Source organism: Brachycentrus maculatus, unplaced genomic scaffold, assembly GCF_059751285.1.
Source record: "Brachycentrus maculatus isolate JH-2025_06_01 unplaced genomic scaffold, ASM5975128v1 h1tg000315l, whole genome shotgun sequence".
Classification (NCBI taxonomy): Eukaryota; Metazoa; Arthropoda; class Insecta; order Trichoptera; family Brachycentridae; genus Brachycentrus; species Brachycentrus maculatus.
Genome location: NW_028281064.1, coordinates 699,564 through 718,571, shown reverse-complemented (window position 1 = coordinate 718,571; position 19,008 = coordinate 699,564). Strand labels below are relative to the sequence as shown.

Here is a 19,008-nt window from a genome sequence, read left to right as displayed (position 1 = left end):
GAAATTAAGACATTTATAGTATGCATTTACAAAAATTTAATTCAGTATAATTTTAATAAAAATTTTAATATGAAATTAAGGCAATGTAGAAATTTAATGATACATATTTACTTTACATTTAATTTTTGTCTCTATTATCTTATTTGGCGTGATTTACGACAATTTTATTTATAAATTAATTTTGAAAATTCAGGAAACTATTTAAAATAATTAAAATATTATTAAGATAGCACAGATCACATAAGCACACATCAAAGGTCATTTTTTATCGTTCATGCTAAATTAATTAAAACTAATATTTTCATCTGAATCGCCAGTTCTAAAATATCAATCAACGATTTGGAATTTATAATACAGAGGGCGTGTATGGAAAAAACGAGAATATTTTTACTGGTCACGTACCTAAATAAATATTAATATATGTATGTACAAAAAACCATATCGGAAATTCCCAATTTGAACATATTTATTTTTACAAACATGTTAATATAAGTAAAGTGCGCTTATTTTTTTTTAATTAAAATAAATATATATATATATATATATATATATATATATATATATATATATATATATATATATATATATATATATATATATATATATATATATATATATATATATATATGTGTATATATATATATATATATATATATATATATATATATATATATATATATATATATATATATATATATATATATATGTATTTTTTTTTTAAAGGAGTTGCCATGTAATCCTGCTTTGAAAAAACTCAAGATTTTTTGGCATTTTAAAAGTTTGTTTTTTTTTGTAATTAATTATCTAAATTTACCAAAATACGTATCTTATTTATCGATTGGATTTTTGTCCGTTATATCCGAAGTTCGTAAATAGAGGTACGATATATTGAGGTTTTACTGTACTGCCTTCGAATCGTTTTAAAGAGATAGTGAAAACCATTTATATGCACTTTTTTAATTACCTACAAAAAACATGTAAATATTATCTCGTCTGTGCATTTTATATGTAGTTAAAATTTAAGACACTTGATGCGATATAAAAATGGTAATTTTGTTTTAATTTAATACCTTGTCATTTTGGGTTATACTTGAATTCTAATTCAATCAGGGCATGTAAGTACAAATACCATACGTCCATAAATTCTACTTTCGTGATTAATTATATCAACAAATCGAGTTTAATAACAAGTAAACTAGTTGTCCGTTATCACACGAATAGCTCAACGAGAACATTTTGAATATATTTTTAATTGACTATTAAAAAAACTCTTCTCTTTGATTACGGAGCCGAAGTGACTTTGCTTGGTTATTACTTCGAAAAGATTTAGATACATTTAATTTTGACCTAATTTTTACAAGTGATAAATATAAATTTAGGCAAAATATTGATTTATGGTGAGTCAATATGCAAATTAAGCATTTTATCGAGACTGCAATGAATAATTTATTTTTTAAATTAAAATAATTATTTATTTTGATCGAATCAGATGAATCATGCGGAATATCGTGGAACCTCGGGTAACGAAACATTATTCGTTGATCAAAACTGCTCGCTACCCAAAACAAATTACAAAAATTAAAATATTATTTATTTTAAAAATTAAACAAAACTTAATTGTTTCTATTACACAAGGGTATTCATCTTCCAACCCTTATACGTACTCAATGGTGCATAGGGCACTGCATCGTAAATAATAAGCGTTATCATACACACACACCCTCTCTTCTCTTTTCTCTCTTTATACAGCAGTATTCATAACATATATCGCTCACTCCTTTCAAGAACGTCATAAATCAAAATTCGTCAATTTTTGGTTGTACATGTTTTCGGAATGCCCAGAAAATATACCGTATCCCAGCAAAATCAGCATATTTTTAACTTAATATTTACCGCTACAGGGCAAAAAATGTTGTATTGTTTAATTATTTTTTTAAATATACTTAATATTTTTCAAATGGAGAAAAAATACTCAGGTTTTACCTAAAAATATCTGTTGCACAGGAAAAAGTTCAATAAGTGGCTTGATATTTATTTTTAATACGTTGTATTATATTTTTAAACTTAAAAAACGTTCTCCTGAAAAATCAAGTTTTTTGATTTATGACGTTCTTGAAAGGAGTGAGCGATATGTGAAATTATTTAATTGGCTTTGAACATTGTCAACCTAACTTTTTTTATGTACAATCTGTATAATTCCCAAAATAAACAAAATAAAATCATTAAATAAATTTCAACAAAAAAGTAATTTATCAATTTTGTTTTTTTAAATAATATATTTCACAGTAAATTTTTCACACATTCTTTTTCATAAAGACTTTTATAGTATTCTGTGTTCATTTAACGCGGCATATACCCCCGAGAAAGCTTTATTTCCTCACTGAACAAACACTTCTGTATTATTTATTGAAGCGTCATTAAGTGTATTTGGTCAATATGACTTGAGGTTGACTCGGGATTGCAAACAGTTTCAGAATGAACGAAAGGGGATATTTTATTCCTTCTTTTAACAATAATCACTGGAAAACTCTGTACTCTTCAAAGATATTATAATTTAAAAAAAACATTACGGCCGACATTTTTTGAATCATTCAACCCTAACATTGCATCCAATTCTAAAACCATCACCTTGTGGAATTGTAAAATCACATCGAGGTTTAGGACGAAAAATACCATCCAAAATATAGTATATTTTGGCAATTTGAACATTGATTTGGGAATTACGATATTTAATTTAAAAAAATAACCATTATTAAATTTTTGATCGCAAAAAATGGAAAGAATATTAAATTAAATAAAACCTAGCATCGAAAAATCAACGATTAAGGTAAATACTACAGTTGTACAAAAAACAATTAAAATGTATTTAAAAAGAAAACTTGTTATTTTATTTTTATAATTATGATCATATGTTATAAGACTATTTGTTACAAGACTTTTTGTTTCTCTATTAGTGTATTCATTAGTGTATTTTTTATTTTTGTATTAGATACTCCATATATGTATTATATGTATTACTTTAAAGGCTTCAACCGGTCAATAAATAAATAAATAAATAAAATCCCTGTATTGTAAATTCGTCATATCGATGACTAAAAACTAATTATAAAAGCAATGCTAATGAATCGAAATAACAAAAATAGTGTGGCCATTTTTAAAATTTATTTTGTCTGGATTTCATCCGATTTCAGCTCAATTTTGAGGCACTATTCTTTGCTTTTAAGAAGAAAAAACGTTAAGGAGTTGTCCTTACCCAACCCTACTGCGTACCGTGATTAAGAACTCTGTGCATATATATATATATGCATATATTAGATCATATTTACAAATTCAACTATACCGTAAATAAAGTTTGTAAAACGAACTCCCTCCCTAAACAAGAGAAGTACGGTCTATAAGAGAGGTAACTAATGATTAAAAAAATACTTTAAAATATATAAATGTTAACAATAAAAATATATTAAAATATAAGAAAACGAAATATGCAAAACAAATACTTTGATCACTATTAATTGACACGCATAATATTTTTGCGTGTTAATTAATAGTGTAAAGTCGTTAATATTAATTATCTTTTTTAAATAAATTTATTGTTATTTTTGTAAATATAATTTTATTTAATAAATTTAACGTCCGCGGCCCCTGGATTAGCGATCCTTTCTCCTCTCGCGGCTTATCCCGAACCTTGATAAAAATTGCGGAAAGTGGAACAAGAAAGGTATAGAGTCGAGAGCTGTTCAAACAAGGGTCGCGGCCGAGAGCAAACAGCTCTAGTACGGCCAGAGGCAAACAATTCTCGCGAGTATACTTGTAAGAATCCAAGTCAGCTAAACTTAGGAGTCGGGGTCATAAAATGGCCCTTCTACGTGTCAACTTAAATTCTGCAAATAAAATTAATAACATTCGTACAGGGTACTTTTAAAACATCCCCGTTTCTTTAAGCAATTTACTATCCACGAAATTTTGAGTGTATTTACAAATCTAGGTTTTCCCCACTTCGAGTTATTTTTACTTTTTTTTGACATCTGAAAATGAATGAAGACGAATGTAGAAGTCTGCGTATCCCAGTATGTAAAAATAATCCGGGATTCGGATCGTGCAAACTCCAAATAAAAGGCTCTCTGCTTAATAAAGTCTTTCTCAAACCAACATAGATGGCTGTTGTCAACTCATATGTAGTGTCATGAGATTGTTCTAGGAGTTTCAAAAATTGGAGTAGTGTAGTTTTTAATCATGATTAGAACAGTGAATGTTGCACGTGTGTAAAGTGATAACTTAACCAGCCTATGAAAGGTCACAAGCAGTGGAAATATTCACCAATTGTACCCATGATTGATAACCACACTGCTCATTTTTTGGAACTTCTAGATATATTGATCAAACTCGTGTCCTAGTACATGTGAGTTCACAACAGACATCCATGTTGGAAAAGGAAAAAATATGCAAAACCTCTTTCTATTTGTATACAAGGTCCGAATCTTGGACTAAATTCTATTCATCTTTGTCCAAAATGTTAAAAATAACTCCTAAATGAAGATAATCCATATTATTTTTTGACATCTCATCAAAGATGAAGAAGAATATGGAAGTCTGGGCATTTACGGGGCTGACAACCGTCATAGGCTGGTTTAAGCGATCAATTTACACACGTGTCGTGTAACGTTCACCAAATCTTCCTATTATTGACAACCACACTACTTAAATTCTTGGAAATTCTATATAATATATATGAACCAATTTTGAAACATTGTTCTTGAATCACTAGAAATCGTCAGCAACGTAAATGCCCAGACTTCCATATTCTTCTTCATCTTTGATGAGATGTCAAAAAATAATTTAAAAAAATTTCCTATAATTCGAGATAATCCAGATTTGTGAACAAGTATTTGGACACACTCAAAATGTTGAAGATAATCCAGATCATTTGGACATACTCAAAATGTTGTGTACAGCTTGACGTAACTATTCTGTTAAATTCTCAAATAAATAAATAAAATAAAAACAGAGCGAGTAGTTACATAAATTTTATACATATTAATTATATTCAAATAAATAAGCAATTACATTGTACATCGTTTTCGGATTAATATTCATAATAGTGGTCCACAACGCTCACCGAACTGAAGTGTTTTGATAGTGGCATTGACATGTTGTATGAATTTTAAATATCAAATTAACACATCATATATGTCGTTAATCCCTGTAATAAAAGGTTTCGAAGTAGATCAAACTTGAATAAATTTTAAAGCGCGATATCAAGCGCTATCAAAAACTATCAAAATAAAATAATGATGTCGGTTTGGACCAGCGTGTCAGGGCAAGGTGTAAAGCTAATCAAAGTTGTTAACATTTGATGTGATAAACATTTTGATGGGTGGGTTTCACCACAATATTTTGAAATATCAAATTAAAGACAGCGACGAAATAAACAAGCTGTTATTTTAATCTTATCTCGGACATAAAAAGTATCTCGCTCGAAAAATATTACTTTAAGTGGTTCGCACATACGATAGTTCAGAAGAAAATTATTTTTATTTTATGTTTGTTTAAGCGCTTTTCGGTTGATTGACAACATGCTGTGGATAAACTACCAAATCTATTTCAAAAATAATGAAAACGTTCATTTGTTCAAAATCTTAATTGTCTTATTGTTATTCACAGAAATTTTTGAAATTTGAAATTTTCATACTTTGTTGCATTCGAATACGCATGTGTTTTTATCTATCTATATAGTTGAAAATGTAACAGGTGATAGGTAAAATAATGTGTTTTTACCGTAATGGCAGAGCCATATATTGAAGTTAATAGTAATACACGCAACACCAAACATCCAGTGGTCACATCCTAGGAGGACCTCTACTGGACTCCGAGAAGGTGAAGCTCCTACCACCAAGACAGGTCGTGAGTTACATGACACACGTAGGAGTGAGCTGTGATACAGAGAGGGTCACAATAGACCTAATATGGTCGCAGTGACATAAGGGATGCAAGATCCCTTGACCTCAAAAAAAACACCAAACATTGCTCTTGGCTGATAGCGCGCTTCCATACAGCTGCCGTCCTGTTTTCGATTGCATTGTTGTTTCATACATTTTTATTATTATCAAAGCACTGTAAAATTATGTGAGTACGATTTATATTTTATTATTTTATCCATTTAACTAGACCGAGCCACAGCAGCGTGTGGCTGGGTACAACTGGTCATATGATAAAGATAGAGATAATCGACATATCATTCCACAATTCCACTCGTGATTTTTCGTATGTGATGGGCCGTTTCGCAATGAACAAATAAATGTCATTTCCAAACACTGGGTCCATTGATCTTGACACCAGTTAAAACGTATTTAATTTTCTTATTTCGCCATCAAGCTATCTTTATTTTTCGAGTTCACATGTAACGAGTGAATATTGAAACAAACACCTAATTACGAATGTATTTTTTTTGTATATTTAGGTACCTTGTAATAAATAATCACATACATAAATATTCATATCCACAACCTCGAGACATGCTTCAACCCGAATCATTGCAAGTGTTCGCTAATTGGTTGCTCAATTTAACAGCAAACAAACGGACATTATTTATCAAACAGCAATTTTTCAACTATTGAAGGGTGAAAAATACTTGAATATAAAGAAAAGTTCATCTTTGAGATGACAAAATGACTGTTCAATACCAAAATGCATTAACAAACAATCCCAACAGAACTTTAAATATTTGGAAATAAAATACTTCAATAACCTTTCTATACATGTAAAAAAAAATATGACATTAAAACGCTAAAAAATAAATGAAATACCCTCGTACATGTTAATCGAAAAAAAAAACACACGAAATAAGTCAGAGGACAAACTAAAATATGGACCAAAGGTGAAATAAAGGAATGGGTAAATGTAAAAAAATTAAAAATTATAAAAAAGTTTTTTTCTTCTTTCTTATTTGTGTGTATATTATGTTAAATTATATTTTTTTAAACTTATTTAAAAAGAACTCTGCCGACATGACACATAAGGTGGCTTGGTGGGAAAATTAACCTGTTTGTAATGTTTATGAATTTGTAAATAAATACTCATGTGTACATATAAGCAGTGAGTAATCTAGGGTAGGTACTGCTTTTCTGCCTATATTTAATGTACGCCTCTGCGTAGGTATATGTATATGTATATTTAAAAAATAAATTAAATGTTTTTTTTTTACTATTTTGAACTTGTAAGAAATTATGCGAAATAAATAAAATAATAATGTCGATACCATGTTTGCTGGTAAATAGAAAAGTACTAAATTAAATTGTTGTTTTTTTTATTCACAGAAAACCTCACATTCATCTCGGAAGACTTAGCTATAAAGCTGCTGATATATGCCCCAGAAGTTCGAAGGTTCTTGTGCTACAACGAGAGATGGAAATTGGTCGGCAAGAAAATAGTGAGTATATCTATCTTTATATAATATTTAAAACTAACTAACTAACTACCCATCACGCCGCTTCCCCGCAGGGATAGGCAGAGACAATCTAACGCCACTCCACTGTCTTTGCAAACATTATTCGCCTCTTCTACATTCATGCATCTCCTTATACACACTCGACGATTATTACGACTCCTGACCCGGCTGCTTTCAAGTATTTGACATACCTGATTGTGCCAAGTTTTCCTCGGTTTTCCTCTGCTTCTTTTTCCAACTATCTATATATATATATATATATATATATATATATATATATATATATATATATATATATATATATATATATATATATATATATATATATATATATATATATATATATATATATATATATATATATATATATATATATATATATATATATATATATATATATATATATATATATATATATATATATATATATATATAAATATATATATGCAGTGGAACCTCTCATAGCGAACATAAGTCGTTCCAGAATCTTACTCGTTATTAAGCGAAACAATTGTTTTGACTGGCGTGGAAGTCCAGCTCACAAGTGAATGTCGTGAAAAGGGGTCTTCCCTTTTCTCTGTAACTCGTTATGCGAAATGTCGCTCGTTAAGGGAGCAACTTTTTCACTTTTTTTCTCGTTATGCGAATTATTCGTTATGAGAGGTTCCGCTGTACATATATTTAAAAATGAATATACGTTTATTTGAATGTATGTTTATTCTCAATAGACTTCCATACTATTCAACCGATTGCGATGAAACTTGCAAGAATCATTGTGTGCATGCCCGCGGTGGTAAATGATATGGCCGTTATATAGGATATGGTTATATACCCATATTACTTGAGTAAATTCTTGACGGAATCCTCCAATTCAAAATACTGTTATTATATAATAATTAATACATTTGTATGAATGTATATATCTCCGAATGATTATAGATAAAAAGCATTGTTATTGAATTAAACGACAAAATACAAGCGATATGTACTTCCTAAGAGCAAACGAGCATGACTGTATTATTCCGAGTTATCTTAATCCAATTTATCTACTTGGTAAGCCCTAATCTCTGACAAATTAATAAGTTTATTAGTACCGAAATATTATTGTGGAAAATTACTAGAGAAATACTACCAAATTAATGGTACAATTCTGTCCCACAGCTGTCAGAGCATGTCATTGGTATTTGGGAGAGGGAAGTACAAAACTCTACAAATAAGTATTCAGACATGATACTGAAATATTATTGTAGAATGGAAGGTTTATTGACAACAGTCAACAGAACGGCTTCTCCTGAGGAGTTTTACATGGTTTTATCCAAGCAACGAAGTTCCTGATTGACCCACACTAATTATTTTTAAGTTAGAAGAAACAAAAATCCACTTTATGATCTATAAACCTTATACACAATGAGCAATGTAAATAATAAATGAAACTCCCATACAAAAAAAACTGGATATACCTGTTCGGTTAATTTGCCCTAATAAAATAAAATATGTAAAAATAAGCCCAGATACTTGGGGAAATCCTTCAGTTAGCGATTTCAAATATTTAGGAATTAAATAATTCAATAAAGAAATAATAAAAATTAAAAGATATCAAAATTCTTAAGAAAAATATAAATGTAAATATTACATGTAATATATAAATAAATAAATAAAAGAAAAAAAAGACTATTATACCATTAATCAAATAAAACAATCAACCCTGAGTGTACGTCCCTCTCCAAACACAAGAGCTCAGTCTCTTTTTTGGAGAGGCAAAACGAAACTAAAATTATAAATTTGCCATATCGCTCACTCCGTTCAACAACGTCATATATCAAAAATCGTCAATTTTCAGTTGTGCATGTTTTCGGAATGCCCAGAAAATGTACTTTATCCCAGCAAAAGTGGCATATTTTTAACTTAATATTTACCCGCTACAGGGCATAAAGTGTTGTTTTGCGTTTTGATGAAAAGGGTATTGTTTAATTATTTTTTTAAAAGAACTAAATATTTTTCAAATGGACAAAAAACATTCAAATTTTACTTAAAAAGATCTGTTGCACACTAAAAAGTCCAAAAAGTGGCTGGATATTTATTTTTAAAACATTGTATTATATTTTTTAATTAAAAAAAACGATCTCCTGAAAAATCAAGTTTTTTTTATATGTGACGTTGTTGAAAGGAGTGAGCGATATTTATAAATATATAGAAATTGTATCAAATTTTGTTTTCAAAAATGTAATTATATTTAATAAATAAAATAAAACATTAACGTTCGTCTTATTGCAGAGCAAACGACAAGCGCTGCGCCAGCCGCGCTGCCGGTTCTACGAAAGCATGTCGCCGGACGGCTACGACTCGTACCGCTCCGTGGACGACCAAGGCCGCTTCGTGACGTTCGACCAGCTCGGCCAGCAGCCGGGGCTGCGGAAGGCCGTCGCGCCCGCCATGCGCATCTGCAGGAACTTCCTCAAGATGTCGTCCATCGGCAAGGACATAACGAAGCACAACCGGCGCCTGGGCGGCGCGGAGCCCGAGATGCGCCGCCGCGCGCCGCACAGGCGCCCCGGCAAGCTGCGCCACTCGCGCTCGCGCCACCCGCGCAAGAAGAAGCTCTACATCACTGAGGCCACATAGGCGGCGCGCGAGTGCCCGCGACGGGCGCGCGAGAGCCTCCGATGGGCGCGCGAGCGCCTTCCGATGGGCACGCGAGTGCCTCGGTTGGGCGCGCGAGTGCCCTCCAACAGGCGCGCGAGTGCCTCCGATGGGCGCGCCAGTGCCCGCGATGGGCGCGCTAGTGCTCTCCGACGGAACTCGTAGTGCCGCGTAACCCAAACTCGCCTAGTTGCATATGGTTGATATGAAAATACGCTTATATATATTTAGGACGATGTGTGCAGTTCAAATGTACTTTTTTATTATATTAATAATATTATTTAACTGGACTCTCTTACAAAGCATAACTTATTATCGATGTATATTATTGCGCAGTATTATCGCACTGACTATAGATTTAACGTATTTTAGACGCGCTTTCTTCGTGAACTCTATGTTGACAAACAAGATATACGCTTCTCGACACGTATTGTGAAATTCCCCATCCAGTCGCGAGGTAGTCGGACTCTGTTTACCCTAGAGCCAGACAAATGTCTCGGTGTTTGTGTCTGTATTGCCCGTTCGTGCGTACTATACGCGTCACCTTACAACACTCACACCACCAGAGTTCATCCAGCATCGAGCTCACTGGGGTGGTTCAATTGTATATCCGCGGGAGCCTAAGGGGCGGAGCGTTCAAAGGTTTCAACACTCCGTATACAAGCGATGGCTCCGTGTTAGCACTGTGATCGGATCAACTCTGATCGCGCACTGGTAGTGATGATTATCCAAGTTCAAAACAAATATAAATACAGTGAAACCTCTATCTATCGTTTTTAAAGGGACCTATTGAAATAAACTATGAATGCGGGAAAACAATGAATGCGGGATAAAGAAGTCAATACACAAGGAGATACGATCGAGTTAAGATACCGTCCTCCCAATCTGCATAACCATTAGTAGGTGGAAATTTCAAGAATACAAGTTTTAGATGTTAATAAATGTATTTGTTAAATAAAAATACAAAGTTGAACAGTACCGAAAGATCTTCAGACCTCTTCTGCTGTATCCATCACACCAGATTTCGATAGTCAGTATCCCACACGAAATATTGTCGTAGAATGTAAAAAAAATTCAGAAATTTAAAAAAAAGTAAAAAAAACAGACAAATTATATCAAATATGTAGCATAATACAAACGATGAATGCGGTAAAATGGTGGATAGAAACGATGGATGCGATCTATTTTTGTATGAAATGAATTCGGGGTAGAAGAAATAAACGACACATCCGGGAAAACGGTAATTCGAGGAACGATAGATAGAGGTTTCACTGTATATCAAATACTCATATTGTTATTCTGATAAAATAAAACTTATGGAAATAATATTGATGTGTCGTATTACGCTGTGTATGTACCTACATAATTACATGATAAAACGAAAATATTCGTATTTGAGTTAATTGTATTGAAATTGACAAAGTCGAAGGATATTTTCTATCATATAGATATCGATTTGGTGAACTTCTAGTACGTGTACTATGTCTGCACCTAATCTTATAAATACAACTTGACAGATTTTTGACCTCAACAGTCGTAGCAAAAATATAACCTCTTAGTAGGATTTAAGAAGTGTACGTCAATGAATAATAATGTACTATTTCATTTGAAAGACGTAACAATACTCAAAAAATGATCGTGAATCAAAAATCAAATGTCAGGATTAAAAATATAATTTAAAAAAAACTCAGTGAAAACATCCCGCATCTAGCTTTTAAAACTAAAAAGATGCTATTTTTTATGGTGCTTTTTGTAATATGCAAACCTATATGGACATCCAAACATGCTACATACCATTTACTGTATGTAAAAAAAAGTTTCTTCATAATAATGTATGTAGGTATTGATTCTTATATAAAATGAATGTTTTTTAACTGTTTTTCAAAACGTTGTAAAATTGTTGTTGTAATATGAGTATCTTGTGACAAATAATAATTTTACTCGTTACTAAGTAAACTGATAAAGCAATAAAATTGTACGTAATGGAATCGATGTATTGTTATGTGAAATAATATTAACTTTATATATAATTAGTCCTTGTATCCTTAAATACTACTAATATATTTATTTAACGACTCTGGAGGATTAGTGTGTACTTAAACCTTGTATATTTACATTTCGCTGCATGAATCGTAGTTTGATATAAAGCTTTAAATAATACGGAGTTGTCTCATGGCTAGCAATTAATGACTCTCACCTCATACGTCATCTTAGTAACCAATTATGCAATAGCAAATGTACACCAGTCATTGTAATGTGATTTTAAAAATACAGTAAGCCCCCCTACGACGTTGACATACGTACCCCATTATCTTAGGGAATATTGTAAGGGGTTAATATTTGCTAAATAAAATGTAACTCTATTGTAACATTTAAATTAGCAAAAACGACTGAAATGAGTCATTTAAAAATAATATACAATTTAAAAATCCTATCTCGCCTATAACTTCCCGTATGCGGTACCTATCTCAACGTCATAGGGCGGTTTACGATAGATAGAATTATTGTTTTGGATTCTAGATACACAAATCTGAATAATGTACTTAAAAATGAAAGAATAAAGTAAAAATAAAAACATCATATTAAACCACAATACAGTGGAACCTCTCATAACGAGCAAAAAATGTGAAAAAGTTGCTCCTTCAACGAACGGCATTTCGCAAAACGAGTTAAAGAGAAATTTTTCACGACATTTACTAGTGACCCGGGATCTCCGCGCCAGAAAAAAAAATGTTTCGCTTAACGGGTAAGATTCTGGAACGACTTATGCTCGTTATGAGAGGTTCCACTGTAATTATCTATCAATACATTTTATGTTCCCAAGCAGTATTTCTTTATAATCTAAACACTGTTTATAAATTTAGTAAACCAATTTAAGTTTATAATTTATATTTAAAGCACTAAAGTCGTGATTTTCTATTTTATAATTAAAATGTAAGTTTGTTTTAAAATCACAATAAAATTATAGTGATTTTAAAACAAAGTTACATTTTAAGTATACAATTTTAATTTCTTCATTTATAGTAATCGTCAGATCAAGGATTCGAATACTATTTAGTAAATCCAGAAATCCTCACATATTAAATTTTCATCTAACAAAGGTATTAATTATCCTTCATGTAATTTTCACCCCTTCATTTTATTTGAATAAGCTTTTTACGCGCGTTGAAGATCTGTGCCATAATGAGTTTGGCAAAATTAAATTATGAAAAATATTAATATAATTATAATTTTAATGATTGTATTCACTATAACAATTTATATATATATATATATATATATATATATATATATATATATATATATATATATATATATATATATATATATATATATATATATATATATATATAGTTATATATATAAATATAAATATATATATATATGTATATATATATATATATATATATATATATATATATATATATATATATATATATATATATATATATATATATATATATATATATATATATATATATATATATATATATGTGTGTGTATAAAACAGTAACTTTAATGTAATTATATAACATTGGAAGATAAATTGTACTTGTTTACATTCCAAGTCTGAGGAAATTATTTCTTAAATTGGAAATAAGAAAAGAATAAACGAAGGAAGTGGAATTCTACTAAATATACGAGTTATTTTTTTTAATCCTTCCCTTTCCTTTTATAGTTTTATCGCATAATCTATGTCAGTGCTTCTCAATAAGAGGTGCGCTCTGTAATAAGCGAGAACTGCAGTGGAAAGATAACATGTTTACTACAACTTAGCATCTATACAGTAAAATACTAACATTTTGAGTGTGTCCAAATATTCCTCATGAAATCTGGATTATTTTTATTATTTATTATTATTTTAATTTTTAATAAATTATCTCCAACTATAGGAATTATTTTTCATATATTTTTTTTGACATCTCAACATAGAAGTCTGGGCATTTACGGGGCTTACGACCGTCATAGGCTGCTTTAAGTGATCACTTTGCATATGTGAAACATTCACCAATTCTACCCATGATCGACAATTACACTACTCACATTCTTGAAAGTTCAAAATTATATGCTTAATAAAAGTTTTCCTCACCCCCAACATAGATGGTCGTTGTGAACTCACATACACTGTGTCACAAGATTGATCAATATATCTAGGAGTTCCAAAAATATGGTAGTGTGGTTGTCAATCATTTATTTTTTTATTTAAACATGTTCAGAAAATGTATGTACATTGGCGGGCTAATTGCTAAAAAGCAATATCTTGCAACCAATATCATTGGTAAAATTGGTGAATGTTATATACGGATATAAAGTTATACTTAACCAGCCTATGACGGGTCGTGAATACCCAGATGTTACCCATGTTATGATGTTAAAAAATGTACAATTCGTATGGTTTGAGCATTTTCCCACGACCTCAGGGCACACAAAACCCTTAAAATATTATGTTACTGTTGAAGGATTTGAACCGTGAATCTTTATCCCCGATCAAATATTTTAGCACCTTTTTCAAAAATCCCATACGGCAAACACAAAATAAAGCACATAAATATTATATGTTTCCACGCAAACACAGTATCTTATTTGATTTTATCGGCATTTTTTTCGGCACGGATGCTTACTTCGGTAGTGTAATGGCAAAGGTGTATTTCTGTCAAATTTTCATTTTCTTAGTTTGTTCCACAAAATGTCTAAAATAGTGTATTCCATAATCTGGCAAAAGGATATAGCTGTAGTTGCAATACTTATTTAGTTTTATTAAGATATGTACATATGCCATCCGAAAAAAATATTTTATTTCACAAGTTTGTTTTTGCTTTCTTGTAAAATTTGGTCTGAGATAGATATACCCCTTTTCTTTACTCTACCGACTTAAGGCCTTATTTGCAATCACAGAATTCATTCAGCTTTCGGCAACGATAGAAGCCGCACGTCATTTCACACCCGATTTTTTTAGAATACATATTGTATTTTTTTAAACAATCTACTGTATTTTGAATAAATATATTTACAACATTTTGAGTGTGTCCAAATACTTGTTCATAAAATCTTAGTTATCTCCAATTATAGGAGTTATTTTCTTTTTTTTTTAAACTCCTAACCTTCCAATAACTTTTTTCTAAATCATATATTTTCCCGAGGAAAATAAGTTGCTATTTAACGTGTGTAGGGCCATAAGGATAGTCTTCAAACACCCGAAATATATAAAGCAAGTAATATATAAGACGTTCAATAAAGATGATGACAAAATTGGACTCTCATGTCCATATTATATTGAGATGTATGTAAGATCCGAACCGCGGATAATTTTTATGTATATGTAGAATGGTAAACGTTGCACGCGTGTAAAGTGTTCACTTAACCAGCCAGTGATAGGTCAGACCCTGTACCCAGACTTCCATATTTTTCTTCAACTATGTTGAGATGTCAAAAACATATATATCTTAAGTTAATCATTTCATCAGTTAATCATTGTCCGCCTCCGTAGTGTAATGGTCAGCACGCTCGGCTACCGTTCTGTAGGTCCCGGGTTCGATTCCCAAGGGGGGTAAAATAAATATAAGTGATTTTTTCACTGTCATATTTATTCAATATTACCCTGGACTGGTACCTGAAGCGGAAGGCTGATCACCTTTCCTTCATGTGTAAACGATCAAGATAACACTGCGTTTATATGACGCAGTGCCCTATGCACCATTGGGTGCGGATAAGGGTTTTTTTTTAATCATTTAAAAAAAAATAAGCTCTCACATTTTATAGCGTAAACTCCACGCAATTCCCCAACATGAAAAATTATGTAAATATAATATAAAAATATTCTAATTGATATTAGTAATGTTAGTAAATAACCACTCACCGACTACTTCTGTCTACCGGTTTCGAGACGTACCCGTCTCTTCGTCAGGACATACACTACAATTTAACAATCATGCGAACAACACTACACCACACCCACTTAGTACTATTCACATACACTATCACTACACATGCAAAACATGCAGAGCGAGTTGTTAGTCCCACCATGCTTTCCCAAAAGTTTCCCAAAAGCATGGTGGGACTAACAACTTGCTCTGCATGTTTTGCATGTGTAGTGATAGTGTATGTGAATAGTACTAAGTGGGTGTGGTGTAGTGTTGTTCGCATGATTGTTAAATTGTAGTGTATGTCCTGACGAAGAGATGGGTACGTCTCGAAACCGGTAGACAGAAGTAGTCGGTGAGTGGTTATTTACTAACATTACTAATATCAATTAAAATGTTTGACCACAAAGTAAATGCTTTGAATATAAATAATAAAAATATTCTATTCGTTCCGTTGATAATTGGGTATGGCTTGTAATAATTAATTACTGTATTATTAAATCACACAATAAGGGAATGGTATGCAAGGATACGCCGTACATATACTAATATTATGATAAATAAACACAGTACGACGTACGACCTCCCGCTGAGCGCCAACAATCTTCTCAATTTACTTAACAGTTATTTAAAAAAATCATCGGAATGGGTAAGTATATTTTTTTTGTTTTTATTTATGATATTCGAAGCATTCATTGACTGTTTGGGTTATATATAAATATTTAAAAAAAAACTCACATGAGTTTTTAGTGGAAAAACATCTAGTTCGTACAAAAGATTTAAGGATGTTTTCGAAATACCTTCGAATACGTATATATATATGTGTATATATATATATATATATATATATATATATATATATATATATATATATATATATATATATATATATATATACATATATATAGTGCCTGCCTCCATAGTGTAATGGTCAGCACGCTCGGCTACGGTTCTGGAGGTCCCGGGTTCGATTCCCAGGGGGGTCGAATAAATATAAGTGATTTTTTCACTCTAATATTTATTGAATATTACCCTGGACTGGTACCTAAAGCGGAGGGCTGATCACCTTTCCTTCATGTGTGAACGATCAAGATAACACTGTGTTCACATGAAACAGTGCCCTATGCACCATTGGGGTGCGGATATGGGTTTATTATAATATATGTATATATATATATATATATATATATATATATATATATATATATATATATATATATATATATATATATATATATATATATATATATATAAATATATATATATGTATATTTATAAATATACATATATATATATATATATATATATATATATATATATATATATATATATATATATATATATATATATATATATATATATATATATATATATATATATATATATATATATATATATATATTGATGTATTAATTAATATGCTTTCAATGATTATAGATATATCATTAAAGACTAAAAATGTATTTGATAAGAGAATATGGTTGTCTGGATATTTACACAGATTAAGACCTGTACGGAAAAATTACGAATTCCACAGACGACGTCGAATCAGTCTTCTAGGAGTATATTTTGTCGCGGATCAGTGTATAAAAAAAGGCATTAAAAGTCTACCAGATAGATGGGAGAACATTGTAGTAAGTGAAAGAGAATGTATTTTAGTTTCAAAAAAGGTTTGTTTACCATAATTTAAAAAAAATAAAATATTACCTAATACATACAACACAAACTTAAAAGAAGCATAAATAGGCATAACGTAGGTGAATTTCTATTTTAAAAAGTTTATGTCGAAACGAATAAAGTAAATAATATGAAAACACACATCTTTCAGCAAAATGGTTTTATTGTTGAGTATCTTAACAGCACATTGTTACACAAGAAAAGTCAGGTTGTGACGATACAAAGTATAAAAAACGATATAAGGGCCATTATTAAAGCGTACTGGAAGTAGAAAATGAAAACTAAAAATAAAAACAATACAACAAACGAGATACTTAGTTCACAAGAGGACATGACAATGTTCAAAGACATTCTCAATTATAGCGCAAAGAAGCCAGTCAAAAAAACATCTTCAAATATTGGAACAAGAGGGAAATCGTTTTTTGAGGGCTTTTGCCCGAACTGGGAACTGTATTTTTCAGGGATGTACATACATTAATTTGACATTAAAAAATGCTTTAAAATTGGGCTTCATCTTTTATAAAGAATTTTTTATTACATTTCCGTATTTACAATATACGATATATCGCAACTTAAATTTCTTTAAACCTAGGTAACATTTAACGTAATTTCATTTTTGCTTGAAACATATTATTTAAAAAAAGTAGTTTTTATTCGAAATAAATGTCAGGTTTTTAAAAGAAAAGAAAAAAAAGAAGTTATTGAAAGGTAAGGAGTTGAAAAAAATATATGTATATTTCTGCATATTTTTTTGTTGAAAAATCATGTTTTTAAGCGTTTCTTAGTTTGCAAAAAAAAAACGGTTAACATCGTACATACTCCCAAACAAAAAAGTTTCTGCTAAATAACAGTTTTCACATTACTTCATATATGCCTCTGGTGAGCTCGTATGACCGTATAGTGTCATGAGATTTAAGACATATGTAGGAGTTCCAAAATATTGAGTAGTGTGGTTGTTAATCATAGTTAGAATGATGAATGTTGCATGTATGTTAAGTGATCACTTAACTAGTCTATGACAGGTCATAAGCCCTCTAAATACCCAGACTTTCATATTCTTTTTCATCAAAAGTATAATTTTGCTTATAAAATTATTTATAATGTTAATTCAATCAACACAGCCCCACGTTAAATGTCAACTATTTTTGCGAAATATCAGAAAACCGATGACCCCCTCACTCTCTTTCTTCCTTATACGCACTTGAGAGGATATAAATTAGATACATATGTCCGAAGTATGATATGCAACTGCCAGCCGCGTATAAAAGAGCCATACGCCATACCGTATGGCTCTTTTATACGCGGCTGGCAGTTGCATATCATACTTCGGACATATGTATCTAATTTATATCCTCTCAAGTGCGTATAAGGAAGAAAGAGAGTGAG

The 19,008-nt window shown here is 30.8% G+C and overlaps 1 protein-coding gene and 1 long non-coding RNA gene across 3 annotated transcripts in view; one reads left to right on the top strand and one right to left on the bottom strand.

The window, feature by feature from the left end:
* Window positions 1–10,069, top strand: part of ths (thisbe) — a 150,820-nt gene extending 140,751 nt beyond the window's left edge. For both annotated transcript variants that reach the window (XM_088268274.1, XM_088268275.1), the window contains exons 4-5: window positions 7,314–7,426; window positions 9,719–10,069. In XM_088268274.1, the coding sequence (XP_088124400.1) occupies window positions 7,314–7,426; window positions 9,719–10,066 (461 nt within the window). In that variant the 3' untranslated portion in view covers window positions 10,067–10,069. The remainder of the gene's footprint in view (window positions 1–7,313; window positions 7,427–9,718) is intronic.
* LOC148304460 (uncharacterized) overlaps window positions 1–19,008 on the bottom strand; it is a 364,266-nt gene that overhangs the window by 278,855 nt on the left and 66,403 nt on the right. The gene's annotated exons all lie outside the window — the stretch shown is intronic.